Genomic DNA, 20,304 nt, shown 5'->3' on the forward strand with positions numbered 1-20,304 from the left:
CCCGCCGATTCCTCAGCCCGTCTCAGTACCAGCTGCGTGCCAGCTATTCTTAGCCGCCGAGCGTTTGATTCATGCCGCCCCGGCGGAGTGTGCCCGCTCCCTCCCTCGAGGCCTGAGGGGGAGGGGCCGGAGCTGGTCCGGGGGTTGGGGCAGCCGTGCGCGCCGGGGGGCCCCGGCCAGATTTTCTTTCATCCCTCCGGCCACTCCATCCGCGCGCGGCTGGTGCTGGGGGTCAGCCAGGGTCAGCCGAGGGGGAGTGGCTGCGGGCCCCTGATCGGGAGGTGGGATGTGGGGTAGGGCAGGGAGAGGGATTAGAAGGAGGCCGGGGTCTCCAAGGGCAAGGTGGGGCAGCGCGGCTGGGTACCTGGAGGGGGAGGGGGCTTCGGAGCGCTGGCCATGCGTGGGGGAGGGGCCGCCGGCCCGTGGTTAGATGCTCGCTCGCCCACAGCTCTTGGAACTGTCCTCCCCACACACACATTTTGCCTTCCTTTCCCCAACCCCCTAGCCCATCCCCACTCCCCCAAAGTCAGCAGTACCCTCCACTGCTTCCCATCTCCATGGCAACTGTGCAGGAGCCGGCCTGGTGTGGGGGGGAGGGACCAGACCAGACATTCTGGTTTCCGGTGCTGGGGTGGGAATGGGGGAGAACAGGAGGGAGGAGGACCCCGTTTGGAAGGGGCCCACCCTCATAAGGCCACCTCAGGGAACAGCAGGGATCCGGAGATGACCCGCACCCCAGTTCCCAGACCTCATATCACTTCTTAGCTTCCCTCCCAGCCCCACAGTCCTCCTCTGAGTGGAACCCCCAGCACCTGGCAATGCCAGCCCACCCACCCTGCAGCATCATCCACAGCCACCCCATACCAGGCCAGGCCACCACAATGTCACCTCCCCAGGCCAGTGTCCTCACCACCCACACACCCTCTCAAGATGCTCCTACAACCTCCATAGGCCACCTGTTGTGGTTCCCTTGGGGACACCCTGGGTAAGATGCTCTGTCTATGGCACCCCCATCTCAGTGTCCCTTGCTCCCCTGGCATGGCCACTTCCCCAGCAGCTCTCTGCACACATTGTCAGCCACACTTGGGTAAAGTCACCAGCTCCACCACTCCCAGGCACAGGCTTCAGCTGCCCGGCTCACCACGCCTCTCTCTCCCCTTGCTACACCTCAGCCCCGGTCCCCACCCAGCCCAGGTGAAGGGCCAGGCTGGGGCCAGGAGGGCAGGATGCCTGTCGGTTGGTCCACCTGTCTGTCCTTAGCTAATTTTAGCTGCATTTTTCTGTGGCCTGGCAAAGTGGGCCAGTAGCTCCCGCGGTGATTCTGCGGTTTCTGGGACACGGCCACGCTGGGTCAGCGGCAAAGTGGGGCGCAGGGGGGGCGGGGGGCTGCAAGCAGGGCCAAGGGCAGGGAAGGAGACACGTGCTGGAAGCGTGTCAGTCCAGGGGCCTGTGCTTGCCAACGAGGAGGCGAGGAGGCAGCAGGTCTGAGGGTGTGCCCAGCCTCCTTCCTGCCTCGCTTGGCAGTGGAGGGAGGCTGCCCTTGACCGCTTGTCCACTGAGTAGTGCTTGTGACCTCTGAGGGGTCCTGGGTTCCTAGTCTGACAGCCGCCCTTGGCCCCTGCAGCCGCCTGTGATGCTGCCGTCCCCCGTCGCCCCGTGGCCCCACAATGACCCACAGCCCCGCAACAAGCGAGGAAGAGGAACGCCACAGTGTCAGCGAGTGTCCCGAGGGGGGCTCAGAGTCCGAAAGCTCCCCAGACGGGCCAGGGCAAGGCCCCCAGGGGACCCGGAGCCGGGGCAGCGGGACACCTGGTAGTCTGGCCTCGGTTAGAGGCCTCCAGGGCCGCTCCATGTCCGTCCCGGACGACGCCCACTTCAGCATGATGGTCTTCAGGATTGGCATCCCGGACCTGCACCAGACGGTGAGTGATGCTTACTGGCCGGTGGGGGGAGGCGGTTGGGGGACAGGGCTCCAACAGGCATGAGGAGGCCTCTGGTGCTGGGCGCCCTCCCAGGAAGCCCCTTTGGCCCCCTTTCCACAAGCTTCCCCACCTCCCCATCCTGTCCCCAGAATCACCCCACTCCCAGCTTTCTATTCCCTTCCCATCCCCCCTCAGGCTCCTCCCTGGCCCTGACCCACCCTGGTCCCCGCCTATCCCTTCCCCCACCAGAAATGCCTGCGCTTCAACCCCGATGCCACCATCTGGACGGCCAAGCAGCAGGTGCTCTGTGCCCTGAGTGAGAGCTTGCAGGATGTGCTCAACTATGGCCTGTTCCAGCCGGCCACCTCAGGCCGAGATGCCAACTTCCTGGAGGAGGAGAGGCTGCTGCGGGAGTACCCCCAGTCCTTCGAGAAGGGGGTGCCCTACCTGGAGGTGAGGCTGAAAGCTCGCCCAACCCTTTCACTGGCAAGAGAAGGCATGCCCAGCCACACATCTGACACCCCCCGCCCCCCGGGTTTTTATCGCACCCAAGACCTTAACGAGGAAGAACCCAGGGGGCTATTCCAGATCTCCTGAGACGTGGGAAAGACTCACAGGCATGAGTTCACATTCCATCTGTGCTGCCTCTGACCAGCTGAGTGGCCTCAAGCAAGTCACTCCCCCGCCCCAAGCTTCTTGCCTGTCCAGTTGGGGAAGGACTCCCAATTACAGTAGGCATTCTAGAACATTCCATGTGAGGCTCAGATTCCTACTCCTTCAAGGTAGGGGTTGCAGTACACATACACCACGATGGCCTGGCTCTCTGCCCACCCAGCCAAGGCTCCAGGCCTGTTTCCACTCTAACCCTGAGCTGTCCCCAGGAGACTAGAAGGGGCTCAGACCCTCCCCTCAGCCCAAGCTTCCTCCCCAAGCCCCTGATTTCAAGTCTCTGTGTCTCTCCCCCCCCCCCCCACCCCTGGCCTCAGTTCCGATACAAGACCAGAGTTTACAAACAGACCAACCTGGATGAGAAGCAGCTGGCCAAATTGCACACGAAGGTGAGAGAACCCTGCTGGCATTTTCCCCCATGGCCCCCCACCACCTGGAGCCCCTGCCCAACCATTCTCTCTCCCCACCTCTTCCTAACAGCCCTCACATTCCCTACTCGCTCTGTCCCTCCACCCCACTTAGCTTGGGATGCTGTGTCAAATTTGGGACAGCGCCAAGTACCCCCCATTGTCCCTGTTGCAACCCCTTCTTACTTCCCTCCTTTGCCCCTCCTCCCCTGCCCAGGCCCACACCATTTCCGTCTGGCTCCTTGGACTCCCCCTTCTCTTCCTCTAAGTGCCCCAAATCCACTTGGGGTCTCTGTACTCCCCACCTTGGCCTTGGACTCCGACATCCAAGGACTATTTCATAGACACACTGCAATGTAGTTCCCCTAATCTCATAACCTAGGTCTCTACTAAATCCAAGGATCACGCCCTCCTCTCCAGCCGTATCTATCGTCCTGGTACCTTGCTCTCCAGTCCTGTGAACATATCTGCCCTGTGTCTTCCCCACTCACCTAGGTGCTGGGAGGAAGTCGGGGGACTGCTTTGGTCAGAGATGGAGGATTCTTGCCCCTTGGGCAGAAAAGCCTCCTGATCCCTCCTTATCCACCCCTTCTCCCCCACCACATGATGCCTCCGACCCTTTCCTTCCCACGCATTTTGTCACCCCAGACTTGCACTGTCCACTTTGGGAGCCACCAGCCAAATGCACCTCCTGAGTGCTTGCAGTGTGGCAGGTCAGAACTGAGTCTGCTGTGAGTGTGAAATACACAAAGGATTTTGAAGACTTAGTACAGCCCCCAACAAAGGTTAAATACCTCATTAGTAATTTTCATATGGATCACCTGTTGAAACAGTAACATTGTGGATCTACCCTAAAGAACGTCTATCATTAAAATGAATTTCAAGGCAATTGACAAATCTCCTTCCTTTCTTTCTAAAGTTGCTACTAGAAAGGTTTAAATGGCCCCTGTGGCTCCGTGTGTATTTCCACTGAACGGGGCTGCTCGAGACCCCGGCTTTTCTGCCCTGCTCCCTGACAGTCCTGTCTTCTCTCTCTTTGTCCATGGCTCAGACGGGGTTGAAGAAGTTCCTGGAGTACGTGCAGCTCGGGACGTCCGACAAGGTGGCGAGGCTGCTAGACAAGGGGCTGGACCCCAACTACCATGACTCGGATTCCGGAGGTAGGGAGGGGGCACCCATCATGGAGGACCCCAGGGGCCAGGGGGACAGGAATGCCGTCTACACCCAGATCCCGTCTTTATCAGTGTCAGCATCAGCATGTCACTCTCCTGACTGGGGCCTCGGGGCCACAGGTTGGGCTGGACAGCTGTGGCATCTGGGAAATGGGAAGGGCTGGGGTGGAGCCCAAGGGGCTGCGTGTGACCAGCTTTTCCCGCCTCCAGAGACCCCCTTGACACTGGCGGCCCAGACTGAAGGCTCTGTGGAGGTGATTCGAACCCTGTGCCTGGGCGGGGCCCACATCGACTTCCGGGCCCGTGATGGCATGACAGCGCTGCACAAGGCCGCGTGTGCCCGGCACTGCCTTGCTCTCACGGTGAGGCTTCCAGGACCCCCGCCCCCACAGCGGGACCCTCTCTCCTTTCCCTTTGTCCTTTCTCAAACCCCAGTTCTTTCCTTTCTGTTAAAAATAGCCCCTCTTGGCCGGGCACGATGGCTCATGCCTATGATCCTAGCACTTTGGGAGACGAAGGCAGAAGGATCACTTGAGGCCAGGAGTTTAGACCAGCCTGAGCAACATAGCGAGACCCTGTCTTACAAGAAAACAGAAAAATTAGCCGGGTATGGCGGTACACAGCTGTACCCAGCTACTTGGGAGACTGAGGCAGGAGGAGCGCTTGAGCCCAGGGTTTGAGGTTGCAATGAGCTATGATCGGACCACTGCACTCCAGCCCAAGGAAGAGAGAGACCCTATCTCAAAAAAAAATAGCCTTCTTCATGTTCCTAGTGCAAGCCCCTTTCCACGGACTGACAAATGTACAACCGCTATTGACATTGCTCCGATTGATTTGGAGACCCCCCATCTCAGCACCCCAGGTGTGCCCACCTTGACTACAGCCGACTGTCTTGCAGACCCAGGCACAGCCTCCTCCCTAAACCCCCAGAACACCTCCTTCCCTCTAACCCAGCTGAATGACAACCCTGCCTCCGTCTCCCCAAGGTGGGAACCCTCCTTGTATTCCTTAAAATACAGAATGAGCTCCCTGCTGCATCCCCAGAGAGAGTCCCCTCCAGACACACCCTGAAAAAAACCCCTCCTTCTCCCCTACCAAGCCTAGCACCTCATCACCCACATCCATTCCCCCTCCTTTTACATGCGGATACAGCCTGCTCCTACAGCGCCCCAAACGCACTTTCCCAAATAGACAAACCCATACACCCACAAAATACATACAGAGGCGACTTGCACAGTCTTATTTTAAAATACTCTTCTCCTTTCCTGCCTCCGCCAGGGTAATGATTCCTCTCCATACACAGGCCAGGAGAGGCTGTCCCCAGAGATGGCCGTTGATAAACACCCAGGGCACAGATGCTGTGCTGAATAGATCCTCACTTTTCTTCCCTGGACTCTTTCTTGAAGAGCCCTTAATGCTGTCAAACACAAGCCCCAGAGACCTGCCTTGTACCCTGGGGTGAACACTGGCCACATGGGGCTGTTTACATTAGTTAAACACTAGCCATGTTCAAGTGTTCCTAGCCCACATGTGGCTGCCATACAGGATGGTGCGGTTGCGGACTTCCCTACCATGGCATAATGTTCTGTTGGACAGTGCAGCCGCCAACATTTTTTCCTATTAATGCTCAATGGCACCAGGCTTCCACACCCAGAGCTGTCCCTCAGGTGGGACCGCTTCCTGTCCCTGCCGCTGCCAGCTCCAATGAGGCTGGCCCAACACTTGCCTTAACCCAAGCTTGCCCTCTTCCAGGTGTCCTTCCATGCCCCATCTTTGGGAACCTGGTCCTGATAACACCTCCTACTTGGCCAGGGGCCCTCCTGTGTCCAGACTCTGTTCTCTCATTTGTCCCCTGAGTAGGTAGAGTAGTCAGGCACTGACATCCTTCCATGGCTCATCCAAGGTCACCCACAGGGGAGAGGTTGGGCAGGATGTCAGAGTGGGAGGGTCCTCTGGGGGCATCTACCCAGTCCCCTCATTGTTCACAGGGGATAAGAATGGCCCCAAGATGGAAAGGGCCAGGCGCAAGGGCATCATGGCAGAAATGAGACTGGCACTGGCCAGTGTGGGTCACCCACGGCTATCCACCCTCTGGCCCTTCAGAATGAGCTGGTTCATGCATGACTGTCATCTGCCTTTTCTTCCTGGTCTCTCTCTCCATTCCTAGGCCCTCCTGGACCTTGGGGGCTCCCCCAACTACAAGGACCGCCGGGGACTGACCCCTCTGTTCCACACGGCTATGGTGGGGGGTGACCCCCGGTGCTGTGAGCTGCTTCTGTACAACAGAGCCCAGCTGGGCATCGCCGACGAGAACGGCTGGCAGGAGATCCACCAGGTGCTCCTGAGTCAGGCCTCCAGGGGCGGGGTGGGGGCTGCCTGGGCCCTAAGTATCCAAGGGGCTGGGCTGGGGTCCAGGTGCTGGGCTTCTCACAGAGGGTGGGGTGAGAAAATAGCATGGTCCCCAGAGGAAAAGATGGGGGTGTAGGCACCAGGACCCTTAAGGAGCCTGGGCTGGGGGACTGCATACCTTGATCCCTGAGAGGAGTGGGGCTGGCCTGGACTCTGGGGCCTTGGAATGACTAAACATTCAGGCTTGTGAAGCTGACAGCCTGGGTCCCTGAGCAGGGACGGGGGCCAAAAAGAGAAGGGGTGATGGATGTGGGGTTCCTGGACTTAAGGTTAAGGACAATCACAGATGGCACTTGGCCCCTAGGGAGAATGGCCTGGGAGGATTCGGGCCGGGTCTGACCCAGCCGCATCACTCCCTGTCCTCCCCAGGCCTGCCAGCGGGGTCACTCTCAGCACCTGGAACACCTGCTCTTCTACGGGGCTGAGCCCGGAGCCCAGAACGCCTCGGGGAACACGGCCCTGCACATCTGCGCCCTCTACAACAAGGTCTGCCCTGGCAGCGCCCGCCCCAGGCCCCTCGCACCCCGCCCTCAGCCACCTCCCCGGTGCCAAGCGCAGACGCTCCTCTGGACCACAGCCTCCCAGCCTGGGCACCCTCTGCTCCTTCACTGTTTCCATTCTTTCATCCACTCATCCATCCATTCACTTACTCATTCGACAAATATTTACCGAGAGCCTGCCCCGTGTTAGGCCCAGAGCTGGGTGCTGGGGACAGAGTGTTGAGCTCGTGGCGTGGTGGGGGCAGATGGCGCACCTTGTCATTAGAGTCTAGAGAGCTTGCAGCAGTCACGGGAACCGGGGTCCCTGTGGGAGCCCACATCTGGGCCTGGCTCCTGTGAGCTGGCTGGGGGCAGGGGGTTCCCAGGGGAGGTGCCTGCGGTGTTCAGCAGGAGTTGGCTGAGTAGAAGAGCAGGGTGACAGGGTGCTCCAGGCAGAGGGCACAGCATATGCAAAAGCCAGAGGGGAGCGAGGCTGGGGCCCATGATAGGAAGTGAAGGAAGTTCAGTGGGCCTTTATTTCCCATGTCGCCTCTCAGCCGCAGCATGTGCAGGCGCTGTGTGGGGACACAACAGAAGACAGAAGGCCAAAGAGCAGCCCCCGAAGGGAACGAGAGGGGGTTGGGGGTTTTAGCAGTTCGGGGCCGGGTGGATCTCCCCGCTACAGGGGCTTCCAGGAGAGGTGGGCAGGAAAGAGCAGGCAGGGGCCTCGGGTAACCAGCTGGGGCCTGCTGTGGCTCCGGTTGGCAAGGGCTGGGGCTTTCGGCCTCCTGACCCCTGGCAACTTTGCCCACTACCCCACCCTGAGCTCCAGGCGACCCCGGGCAAATCAGGCCCCCCGGGAGCCTCAGTCTCCCCACCCATTTCTGGATGCTTCCTGCCCTTGAAGGGTGCTGTGGGGACTTAGGGGGACAGAGCCTGGCATGACGGACTGGCCTGTCAGTCCCCTTCCTCCAGGACGCCTTCCAAAACAGCCCCAGCCCCTTCTGCCTCATGAGAACTCGCAGTGCTGGGGATTTGGCAGGTAGCCACGGCTGCCTTGTGGCAGCCAGCAGTATGCTTGGCGCCCAGGGAGGACTCAGTGTTTGTCAAACCGAACCAACATGGTGCCGGCACTTCCCTCCCTGCCTGCTCCTGTTTCTCCTGCTCTCTGACTCGCAGCTAGATCCTGTGACTCCAAGGCCCATGGGGCCATGCACAGCAGAGAGGGAAGAAGCCCCAGCCCTGCATGCAGATGGGGGGAGGGGTGCAAGCAAGTTTCTCCCCCTCTCTGAGGCTCTGTCCTCCTCCCTGAAATGGGAATGACAATGCCAGCTGATCGAAGGGGATGAGTGATCATGTGTATGAAGTGCTCATCCCTAGAAGGCAGCCACGATGATAATAATTGCCATGATCATTGCCAGGGTCAGGCAGGGGCCATTCAGGAGACAGGCACCATGCCGTTCATCTAAACAGGGAAAATTCAGTATAAAGAATTAGTGGGTCGGATGAGCAAGTTGTTTCCCCTCCTTGAGCTTCCGCTTTCTCATCTGTGAAATGGGTTGATAACTAATAATCACCATGCAAAAGGATTGAGTGAGTTAATGTTTTGCTTGCTTTTGGCATGGGGCTTAACAAATAGACGCTCAAAAAATGTGAGCTTGTTTTCTACTTTTCTCCCCTCGTCTTCCTCCCAGGCTTTAAGCTTCCCAGGAGCCAGGGCTGGGTCTGACAGGTTTTCACTCTCTGCTTCCCTGGTTTCTGCCGTGCCCATCTAGCCTCTGGTCATGAAGGTTGGGTCTGTGACTGGGCTGTGAGCTCCTCAAGGGGGTGGTTGAGTCTGATGGGTTGCTCTGGCCCAAAGCCCCAGCACACCGCAGGCCTACATGCATCTTTGTTGAATAAGTGAATGAGTGAATGAATGAATGATGGGTCAGCCATCTTGGACTTCCACCAGGACTGTGCCCAGTGCCCAGCGTTTGCTTGTTTCCGCAGATTGAATGACCCAGTGAATGAATGAATGACTTGAACAAATGAATTGTGACTGACTCAACTCCACATCCTCCATCCTCATCCTCTCCATGCACATTGCTTGAGTGTCTACTGTGTGCCTGGTGCCAGGCGCTGGGGATGTGAGATGAATCAGACGGGGCGCCTGCCCTGGGGAGGGCTGGGAGTGGGGGAGGGGGGGTAGTTCGCAGTCTGGCAAAGAGGCAGACGTGTAAACAAATAGCGGCAATACCCTGCGATAAGCCCTAAGACTGCAGTAAATACCAGTTTCTCTCCGCGCCCAGCTGGGGGAGCCACGAACTCAGACGTGGACACCCTCTCAGCGCATAAGAGTAGGATGAGGAGCTGGAGAGCTTAGGGTCTGTGCTCTGGCCCTGTGCCCCCCAGGGTGGGCGCTGGGCTGTGAAAATGTGCAGCAATACCCCTGGCAGTGGTTAACAGTCTAGGTGGGGGCAGCATGTGCATACACAGGTGCGCACACTTTCACACACACACCCAGAACATTAACGGGGCTGACTCCGCTGTCCGATGCGTGACTTTGGCAATCAGAGTCATCCATTCCTAGGAGACAGGCGAGTGATAGGATCAGAAGGCCAGGTTCGAATCCTAACTGCTCCACCAACTGGCTGTGTGGCCTTGGGCAATGGGATTAGCCCTCTCTGCACTTGTCCTGTAGGATGAGCCCATGGAAGCATCTTTGGTGGGTTTGTCGTGTGGAACGGGTGAGATCAAGGAGGTGCGTGGGGAATGCTGGCTAAATTAGCATCTCAGGGAGCTGGAGGACAGTTGAGCTGGAGGCCAGGTTGGGTTGGGCCAGGCCAAGACCAAGGGGAGAGGACATTCCCGCTAATGAACAGTTCCTGTGGGCCTGGCACTGTTTCAGGTGATGGGTGCCACACACAAAATCTCACCCCTGTGTAACTTAATGATATAGAGGGGAAGAGACCCTGAAGAGATGATTAACAGGAAATGGAATTTCAGGGAGACGGTGTTATGAAGAAAATAAGCTAACATTGGCTTAGAGGAATGCCTGGCATATGTACGAGACTCACATACAAAAAAAAATAAAGGAACAGGGCAAGGTGGTTATTTTAGACAGGCTGGTCAGAGAAGGCCTCTGTGAAGAGGGGCCATTGGAGCAAGTACCTGAATGAAGTGAGAAAGCCAGCTGCACGGAAATCCAGGGGTCAGTTCCAAGCAGAGGGGCAGCAGGTACAAATGTCCTGGGGCAGAAGAGTGGCTGTCAGAAGAAGGAGGAGGCCAGTGTGGCTGGAGCATGGGGAGCAAGGGCAGCTGGTAGAAGATGAAGTTGGTGAGGGCAGGGTGGGGGGTGGCAGGGCTGGCAGCTCAGGTTAGCTCAGCTAACCCTAACCCTCCCAGGCCAGGGCAAGGGTGTTGGGTTTAGCCCAAAGAGTGTTGAGGAGTCACCTGGGATTGACACTGGGAGGAGCTGATGTGGATGTAGATGGCATCCCTGCCCTGCCGCCCTCGTCCTGGCACCACCCCCAGCCCCCACGACATGTGCCCCCTTCCTTCCAGGCCTGGCAGAGTATGCGATTAAGGTAAAAGGCTTTGGAGTCAGACAGACCTGGGTTCAAATTCAAGTGCTGACAGTCACCAGCTGCGTGACCTTGAACTCCTTTGAAAGCCTTAGTTTCCTCCTCTGTAAAATAGAGACGATAATGTACATTTCATGGAATTGCTGGGCAGTTCAGTGCGTTCCACCTCTGAAGTGCATGCAGGTGCCTGGCCTGCGACATAGTCAGCCTTCCGTAAGGTTTAGACTGGTGCTTCTCAACCGGGGGACTTCTGCCCCCAGGGGACACTTGGCAATGTCTGGAGACATTTTTGGTTGTCACCACTGGGGAGGGAAGTGCTACTGGTTTCTAGCGGTAGAGGCCAGGGGTGCTGCTCAATGTCCCACAACCACAGGACCCCCACCCCCAACAACGAAAAGTCACCTGGCCCCGAGTGTCAGCAGTGCAGAGGTTGGAAACCTGGTTGAGATTAGTGCTGCTCAGTGGGACATAACACGAACCACATGTCCTGAATGTCCTAGTGGCCACATCAACCAAAAGGAAAAAGAATCAGGGGACATTCATTTTAGTAACAAATTTTATTGAACTCAGTATATCCAAAATACTATCATTTCAACATGGAATCAACATAAAAATTAATAGAGATACTTAACTTCTTTTTTTTTTTTTTCATACTACATCCTTGAAATCCGGTGTGTATTTCACACACACAGCACCTCTCCTTTTGGACCAGACACAGTTAAAATTTCTTAGGAGCCACACCTGGCTGCTGTCCTGAGCGAAGCAGGTTTAGGTCGGATTATTTATTCCTGAAGTCCTTAGCACAGTGCCTGTATTTGCTCGTAGTGATCTTAATTGTTTTTTTCTTTCTTTTTGTCCCATGCTACTTGTGGCCGTCACCCTCAGGAAACCTGTGCCAGGATCCTCCTCTATCGAGGGGCCAACAAGGACGTGAAGAACAACAACGGACAGACCCCCTTCCAGGTCTGGGGCTGAGGGGGGTGTGCTGAGGCCGCACTGGCTGATGAGGGGTGACAAGGAAGGAGAAGGAAGGCAGGACAGTTGGGACGGTTGGGACAGTTGGGAGTGCCAGGAGGGAGGTGGCAGTCTGGGAGAGGAGGGAGGGCAGGCTTGCGGGGTACCTCACAACGGTGTTCTGCCACCTCACCTGCCTGTACCCCCACTCAGGTGGCAGTGATTGCCGGGAATTTTGAGCTGGGGGAGCTGATCCGAAACCACCGAGAACAGGACGTGGGTGAGTGAGAGGGAGCTGGGGCTGAGCGGGAGCCTGGGGCAACAGGGGGCTCGTGATGGGACTGGGCAGTGGGGGGACCTGCCTTGGGGGCCAGGATAGGATGGAGAACCCTGGAGACAAATGTCTGGGCAGTGGGTGGGGCGAGATTTCAGGCCCGCTCTTTCTCACAGCTGTCCTCGTGCCTGTCCCCACCACCTCTTGCCCGCATGGCCCCTGTCTGCCTCTGTCTCCCTCCCCATCTGCCCCGTCCCCGCCACTGTACCCTCTCAGTGCCCTTCCAGGAGTCCCCCAAGTACGCGGCCCGGCGACGGGGACCCCCAGGCGCAGGGCTGACGGTGCCCCCGGCACTGCTGCGGGCCAACAGCGACACCAGCATGGCACTGCCCGACTGGATGGTGTTCTCCGCCCCAGGGGCCTCGTCCTCTGGGGCCCCTGGCCCTACCTCAGGGGCCCAGGGCCAGTCGCAGCCCTCAGGCCCCACTACCAAGCTCAGCAGTGGGACCCTCCGAAGTGCCAGCAGCCCCCGGGGCGCCCGGGCCCGCTCCCCATCCCGAGGGAGGCACCCCGAGGAGGCCAAGAGGCAGCCCCGAGGACGGCCCAGGTAGGGGAGGACTCAGCCCTGGTCCCCCAGTCCCCAGCCCCACTGGATCCCCTCCTTGAAGCTGCAGCTTCCCCCAGGGCCAGCCCAGCTGCCTACCTGCTGTAGGTCCCCAGCCACCAAGTCCCGAGTCTCACCCTTGGGGGAAGTGAGGACACTGTGAGCTACTCTCCTGACTCCGCCCCCCATGCACCAAGTTTTAGCTGAGTGTCTGCTCCATGACAGGGGCCTGGGGCAGGGGGTACCCGCCGCTGAGGATAGAATGGCAGGGTGAGGTGGAGGAAGCCCAGCAGGAAGAGGGTGGTGGGGTGGGCAGGGACTGGAGGGAGGACGGGCACAGGACAGGAGGCCAGCCCGGCTAGGGGAGGCCGAGGAGGGAGGCGGAGGCCGGCCAGGCATGCCCTGAGGGAGGGCGGAGCAGCCGGGAGGAGCGGGCAGAGGAGTTGGACTTGACCCAGGAGGAAGCTGGGAGTCGCGGAAGGCTCGTGAGCGGAGGGGATGACACAGTCCCAGCTCAGCTTCAGGAAGCTGAATCAGGCGGAGCGTGCGGGGACCGTGGGAGGGGCACGGCGGAAGCCAGGAGGCAGGAGGGGAGTGGGGGGCAGCAGCGGGCAGCCAGACGGGCCCCCCAAATGCCCTCTTCCCCCGAGAACACCAGAGCTGGGAAACCATTCCACCCCTCCCCCACCCTGATGCTCCTCCCCCACCCAAGGACCCCTGTTCTCCCAGAGGTGCCCCCTCCCTCCACTCTCCCCTGCCTCTCACACCCTCTGTGTATGCAGCTCCAGCGGGACGCCCCGGGAAGGGCCGGCTGGGGGCACGGGGGGCTCAGGGGGCCCCGGGGGTTCGCTGGGCAGCCGAGGAAGGCGGAGGAAGCTCTACTCAGCGGTACCCGGACGCTCCTTCATGGCTGTGAAGTCATACCAGGCCCAAGCCGAGGGGGAGATCTCGCTGAGCAAGGGCGAGAAGATCAAAGGTACCCAGGGCAGGGCCCAGGCTGGGCTGGGGGCGACTGGGGAGGGGACAGGAACGGCAAACAATCCTCAAGCACCTGGAATGTCCAGTGCACCTGGAGTCCTCAGAGGGCCCCGAGAGGCCCCTTCTGCTTTGTAGGAGCCTAAAGCGTCACCGAGACGAAGTCAGGAGGCAGGGTCGAGGCGAAAGAGCAGAAATGAGCATTTGACACTGACGCCACGCTGGGCAGGGCTGGAGCCTTTCACCGCGTGGTCTCATAGACTCCCGGTGGCCCTTTGCGAGGGTGTCATGAGCCCCACTGTACGCTGGGAAAGAGCCTCCCAGTGAAGTGACTTGCCCAAGGTCCCCTGTCCAAGGCCACAGTCTTTCCTGCTACCTGGTAGCAGTGCGAGGCCAAGCAGCCTTGACTTCGGCCCGCCTCTGCCAGGCGTCCTCTCCTGAGACGTGGGCCGGCGCCTACTTCTCAGGGCTCTGATGAGATGGCAGGGGTGAGGCGCTTGGCCCGTGGCGAAGTCCCACTGAACGATGGCTGCGGTTATCAGGGGTTTGTCTCTCTTTGGTTCCTCTCTCCTCTCTTCATCTGGAAAAGATGCCGGCTTGTGGACATCACAGGGCTGTTGACATGTGTTCTCGGGTAGAAGGGTGCTTTGGAGATGGGGCAGCGTGCCGCAGGTGTGCTAGTTAATACAAGGTGGAAGTGCAATTCTTTGCCAGGCTCCAGGCTGCCTGGGAGCTGAGCAGCATAGAGGTTGAGAGCCAGGCTGCCTGGGTTCAAATCCTGACTCCACGACTTCCTAGCATCCTTAGTGACTTTTGTGGGCCTCAGTTTCCTCATCTGTAAAATGGGACCCTTGTGAGAAGGAAAGGAGTCCAGTCAGGTAAAGCACTCAGACCAGGGTTTTGCACGTAATAAGCACTAAGGGCCAGCCATCATTGTCATAAGCAGCCCCTGCCATGGGCAGTTAGAAGAGAGAGACTTGGGCTGCTGCCTGGGCAGGGAGGGTCCTATCACGGGAGGACTTGAGTGGGGCCTTGGAGGGTATTCAGGGATCAGAGCATCGGGCAGGTTGTGTAACTGTATCTGTTTTGTAGTTCGAGTTCCTACAGGCAAGGTCACAAGTCATTGGTCTCTGGGTCGCTAGGGCCCAGTTTAATGACCCAGCACACAGGAGCCTTCAATGCACATTTGCTGAGTGAATGAATGAATGACTAAATGCAGGCGCTAACCCTGGGGGCCAGGTGCAGCTCCTTCAGAAGCAGCATGCCTGGGAAGTGGGGGGACATGGGTAAGAAGAAAGGGAAGGTGAGGGTGGGGCGAGGGACCTCCGGCATGCGGAGAACCATGGGCAGTATCTTTCACTGTGTCTTTCTGAACCATGAGGCTGGTACTTCTCTGAAGGGAGAGGACAGACTGCACTCTGGTTTTATATTCCTCTCTTTGATTAAAAGAGACTTTTCATTAAAACCGCGTGCACATCCACGATGTCTCTGAGCTTCGCCACAACCCAGTGAGATAGGCCAGCACCTTCACCCATCCTCCAAGCCCTTGCCCATCTCACTGGCCTCATCTCACGCCACTCTTCCTTTCCTCCTCGAGGTCCCAGGGACCTCGTCCTTGTCTCCGTTCCTCGCAAGTCCTTTCTACACCAAACTCTTGAAACATACTGTTCCTTCTGCCTGGAAAACCCTCCCTCACTGTCTGTGCCTCCTCAACTCCCAGGATCCTTCAGGTCTCAGCCTCTCTGTCACATCCTCAGGGGCACCTTCCTGTACCCCTTTGCCATCTACTTTATATACTCCCATCCGGCCCCTCTCCGAACACCCTACTCTGTTCCCTCGAGCGCTGACTCCCATTCCCAATCATGCCGTCACGTGTACAGTTAAACTTCTAGTGGCCGCCGGTCTGGAAACTCTATTAAGGAAGGAACCACATGGGTTGTATTTAACAGCATCTACACTGGTCCCTGATTCATGATGGTACTAAATAAGTATTTGTTCAGTGAATGAAGGATTGATGACAAGACCAGCCAGCCAGGCACGGCAGAGCCAGCCAAGAACCCAGACCCCTTGACACCCCATCTCCTGCTCTCTTCTGTGACCTCAAGCTTCCCTCCGTATATCCTCATGTCCTCTTGAGGGAGGCAGTTTGTGTAGGGAAGAGCATCGGAAGGCCCTGACTCAACCCCTAGCGTGGCCTAAGCCATCTCTGGACAGGGGGCTTTGTGTTAGCTTCAGCTTCTTTGTCTATAAAATGGGAAACCAGTTGTTACCTACCCAGTTAGGTGAAAGGATTGAGCGAGGAGGGAAAATACGTGAAGGGCTAAGTGGGGACAGAGTGGTGAAAAATGCTGGAGAAATGGAGGACTGTGTGTTTGTCACTGTTGCCATTAGCAGCAGCAGCAGTGAAGCCCTTGGATGGAGAGACAGCCACACATTGGTGATGAAAAGCATTAGCCCTGGAAACAGACCGAGCTGTGTTCAAATCCATCCCTGTAACCTTGAGCAAATGACCTTGGCTCTCTGAGCCTCAGTCTGCCTCTCAGACAAATGGGCATAACACAAGTGCCCCCTCCTAGGGTTCTGGCCCAGATGAGAGCTGGATAAACATTAGCTGTTCTTGTCATCTGTCTCTGCACTTTAGCACCAGACATGTCACAGGCAGTTGGTAATGTGTGCGAAATGGTGAAGGGTGGGGGCTGGGAGGAAGCCCCCTCCAGGAGGGGTGGTGGGAAGAAGGGCGATTCTGATCTCTCTTCCCTTCTAGAGCCAAGGGAGGCAGAGGAAGGGGTGTGGGGACACATGACAAAAGACGAAGTTGCAAGGAGACTTCCAGAGGCAGCAGGGGCAGTGGTGGGAGGGTGGGGTAGAGTTTGTCCCCCTCAACAGTAATCTAAGTCCACAGAGCCTAGGGAGGTTTAGGGAAATGACACCAGCAAGCTGTGACCAGTTACCAGGGGAGATGAGGACCAGTTGTGGACCTGCTGCTAACCTGTGGGGACCATGTAACAGAACAGGACCAGTGTCCCCTGAAGTCCCCATTGGATCCAGAGAGCAAAAATGCAAGAGTGACCCGATCTGGTTCCCCCCAACCCCTTCACCCCTTCCTCAGACATTGACAGGACGCCCTGGGGCCAGGTGCTGGGAAATGTGGGAAGGCTGGGTGTGGAGTGTTGGGGGCTGGGGGGCAGCATAGAAATGCAGAAATGTTTCTATGTCCCTATTCCTCACCCAGTACTTAGCATCGGGGAAGGAGGCTTCTGGGAAGGCCAGGTCAAAGGTCGAATCGGCTGGTTCCCCTCCGACTGCCTGGAAGAGGTGGCAAACCGCTCTCAGGAGGGAAAGCAAGGTAACGAGGAACGCTCAGCTGTCCTCAGTGTACCCTAGGAGTCTCAAGTCCTTTCCTTTCCCCTTCCTGATGGGGGTGGGGTGTTGGGAGGTAGATGAGATGGGCTGGGAGCCCTGGGAGTGGGCTCTCGGTTTCCAAAATGAGGGTCCAAGGTTGTCCCTTGTCCCCCTGCAGAAAGCCGCAGTGACAAGGCAAAGAGACTCTTCCGGCATTATACTGTGGGCTCCTACGACAGCTTTGATGCCCCAAGGTAAATGTCCTTACACCCTCGGGCACCCCCCAAAACTTCCCGTCACACTCCACACCTTTAAATATTTCCACCACCTCTAAGCCCCCTTTCTGATCTGTTCCTTCTAAGATTTGATTCAGGGGTGGGAGAAGCCAGAGTTAACTTCAGACAATACAACCCAACCCCAAAACAACGTTCGCAGCCACTGTGACTGCCTGGCTCTGGAGTAGCCAGAACCAACGAGGTGGTCAGGGCAGGGTGGGGATGCCTGGGGGCCCGGGGTGCTCGTATGTGGCTGGCTGGAGGCCCTTGTCGCCTTCATGTGCCCCATCTCTGTGCAGTCACATGCAGCGGAAGTGTGTGCATCCCATGCCTTGCACCGGCGTGGCGAGGGGCGCAGGCAGGGCCAGGTGGGATGAGGGCGAGGAGAGGGGTGCACTGACACCTTTCCCCTCCCTGGCTGCTGGCTGACTTGCTTCGGAAGCTTAATGGATGGGATTGGCCCAGGGAGGTGAGAGGGGAGGGGCAGGGAGGGGATGGGGTCAAGATGGGAAGGACGGGTGCCTGTGGGGGTGTATGAACGTGTGTGTGTGCACGCCCAGAGCTGAGGTTTCCTGGTGTGTGAACGTGTGCCTCTGTAGGTGTGCATGACATGCATCTGTGTGCATGTGTGGCTGGAGGCCACTAGATGTATATCTCTGTACATGTGCCCTGGGCCAGAAGGTCTGTCCTGCACTGTATATACGGGTGCCTTTGTGGCTATGCTAATCGTGAGGCTGGCTCTGCACATCTGTGCTTCTTTGAATCTGTGGGCAAGCATTGCCAGAAATGTCAGTGTGTCTGCTCACACATATGGACAGGTGGGTCTTTGCATACATCAGTCCCTCTCTGTGCATGTCACTGTGCGTGCGCATTAGCACATAAAAGTGTGTGCATGCTTTTGCATCTGTCTGATTGTTCTGGAATTCAGGACCTGGGCTGTTGGGAGGTGGGAAGGGCAGAGGAGGGGAGGACTTCAGGGCTTGGACTTCCAGAAGGGCAGGGCTGGGGGGGGCATAATTTGGTGTCTGAAAAATGACACCCTCCTCCGCCGCTTCCCCCAATCCAGGGAAGGGTCCCCTTGTTCGTAGCATCCTTCCATTAAATGTGTCCAAACCTATGTGTCCGTGTTCTGGCCAGTGGGGATGGGTCAGGGATGGGGGGAGAGAGGAATGACAACACGGGGAGAGAGAGTGGGGCTGGGGTGCCACCCTGCGCCCCGAGTGTCTGAGGCGCTTCACCATTGTGCGTGTTCGCCTGGCACGTCTCCGGCTCTGGGCACTGGGTGAGTATCGAGGTTCCCCCCCCCAAGTCTCCTTGTCGGCCCCTGCTTCTTGTCTCTGCACCGTCTCTCTGGGTCTCTCCTTGGCCTTGGTCTTGGGGGGTCACTTGTTCTACCAGCTGGATGGGGTTGGTCCCTCTCACCCTCAGCTTCCTCCTGGATTGGCTCTGTCTTGTCAATGTGTTTCCTCTCTCTCCTTCTCCACTCCTCTTGCCACTCATCTGTGCAGTTCTGTGTGTGGTGTGTCTGAACGCCCCCCTTCCCTGTCTGGGTGGCCTGGACCCCGTTGTGTGTGCGATCTTGCCATGTGTACCCCTCCTGGCGCCTGCCACCCTCTCTCCTCTGGCTCCGCCTTCTTCTATGGGCTACTTTGGGGTGGGGGTGGGGAGGGGTGTCTCGCACAGACGTGGGGCCCAGTCTAAATGCCCTAGCCTTCCTTTCCCGGTCCTTCTAGACTGTGTTGGGGTGCGTTGTGTGTCGGTCTGTGGTCGTGGACTGTGTGTCCCTTCCTGGAGCCCCTGTCATCTGTGGTGTCCCTGCCCCAGCAGTGGGGCTCAGTCCGCGCGTCCCTGCACGCGGTTGCGAGGCATCTTGTGTGATGTTGTGCGTCCCTCTCCCCGCGCTCTCTCGCTCTGCACCTGCGCGGGAGGGCTCTGGAGGGGGGAGGGGGTTAGGGGGGGCCCAGACCGGAAGTGCCTCCCCCTTCTCCTCCCCCCCCGCGCCTCGCCCCTCCCCCTTCTCCCGCCAAGGGGGCCCCTGCGTTCCCCTCCCGGCCCCCTCCCCCCTGCCCGGCCCCCTCCGCCACCCGGCGCAGGACGCCAAGGGGTTAAGCCTTGCGCCCGCCGCCCGCCTCCGGAGCTGTCCGCGGTGCTGAAGCCGGCGCCGTCCGCGGTCCTCGCGCTCCCGCCGCGGCCCGACCCCCGCGCCCCGCGCCCCCACGCCCCCCGGCATGTGAGCCCCCGGCCCTGCCCTCCCTCCCGCGGGGGGGGGTGCGCGCCCCCTCCCCCTCCCCCCTCCCGGTGCGGGTCAGCATGAGGCGGGGCCTGGGGGCCCGGACACGGGGGTTCGGCCGAGCGGGGACGGGGGACGCGGCGGCGGCGGCGGCGGCGGGGGCGGCCGGCACCGGGACCGGGGCCGGGGCCGGGGCCGCGGCGGCGATGGCTTTGTCTGCGGTCGGCGGCGGCGGGGGTCTCGGGGGCCCCGGTGGCGGCTCCCTGCCGCAGCCGCCCCCCGCGCTCTCCTCCAGCTGGCCGGCCCTGGGGCCCCGGCGGCGCAGCGTCTGGTACATCTACAGGTAACGGAGCGCGCCGCCCCCTTTTCCTGCGGCCCGGCCAGGAGGCCCCGGCCCCCTGTGACGACCCTCCCCCGACGCTAATCCCCCACCCTTAGGGCTCCTCCCCCTCCCCCAAGCCGCCCCCTCCATCCGTTCCTTGCCCCTCACCTTTCAGCCCTAAACCCTTTCCAGAACCCCTTCTCAGCCCTTCTCGCCATCTCCCTCCTGGGGCCCCTCTCCCCCAGACCCCCCATACACACTCCGCAGCCCTCGGAATCTTTCCGCCCCCTCAAAGGCCCGTCCAGGCCCTCCTAGCTCTTCCCCCAAGACCTTCCTCCCAGTCAGGCCCCCAAGCGGACCCTCCTCAAGGGTCTGGAACGCACTCGCCTTTCTGCTCTGCGCCCTCAGCGCCCCCACTCTCCGGAGCCCTCCGGTGGGAGCCACAGCGGCTCCCCTCAGCCGCCTACATCCCAGGCCCCGTCCCTCGGACCCCACATCCCCACACCCCTTCATGGAGTTGGCAAGTCCCCCCATTCATACCCCTCTCTCCATTCACAGTCACCCCCCTCCATCACACACGCATCCCGCCCCCGGCCTCCCCTCCTCTCTTCTTTTTCCGCTGCGTGTCACTGTGCGACTGTGCGTGTGTCAGTGTGGCTGTGTCGATGTGCGTGTGACTGCCTGCAGCTGTGTGTGTGTGTGTG

At 59.2% G+C, this 20,304-nt stretch overlaps 1 protein-coding gene across 1 annotated transcript in view; it reads left to right on the forward strand.

Annotated features, from left to right (window-relative positions):
* Positions 1–1,595: 1,595 nt before the first annotated feature.
* SHANK1 (SH3 and multiple ankyrin repeat domains 1) overlaps positions 1,596–20,304 on the forward strand; it is a 43,949-nt gene continuing 25,240 nt past the window's right edge. The window contains 14 exon segments of the mRNA XM_045531040.1: positions 1,596–1,922; positions 2,172–2,375; positions 2,909–2,980; positions 4,050–4,158; positions 4,381–4,532; positions 6,338–6,505; positions 6,949–7,065; positions 11,510–11,587; positions 11,792–11,858; positions 12,129–12,459; positions 13,239–13,432; positions 16,664–16,777; positions 16,952–17,027; positions 17,491–17,517. Of these exon segments, the coding sequence (XP_045386996.1) occupies positions 1,668–1,922; positions 2,172–2,375; positions 2,909–2,980; positions 4,050–4,158; positions 4,381–4,532; positions 6,338–6,505; positions 6,949–7,065; positions 11,510–11,587; positions 11,792–11,858; positions 12,129–12,459; positions 13,239–13,432; positions 16,664–16,777; positions 16,952–17,027; positions 17,491–17,517 (1,964 nt within the window). The 5' untranslated portion in view covers positions 1,596–1,667.

Source organism: Lemur catta, chromosome 19 (genome assembly GCF_020740605.2).
Source record: "Lemur catta isolate mLemCat1 chromosome 19, mLemCat1.pri, whole genome shotgun sequence".
Lineage (NCBI taxonomy): Eukaryota > Metazoa > Chordata > Mammalia > Primates > Lemuridae > Lemur > Lemur catta.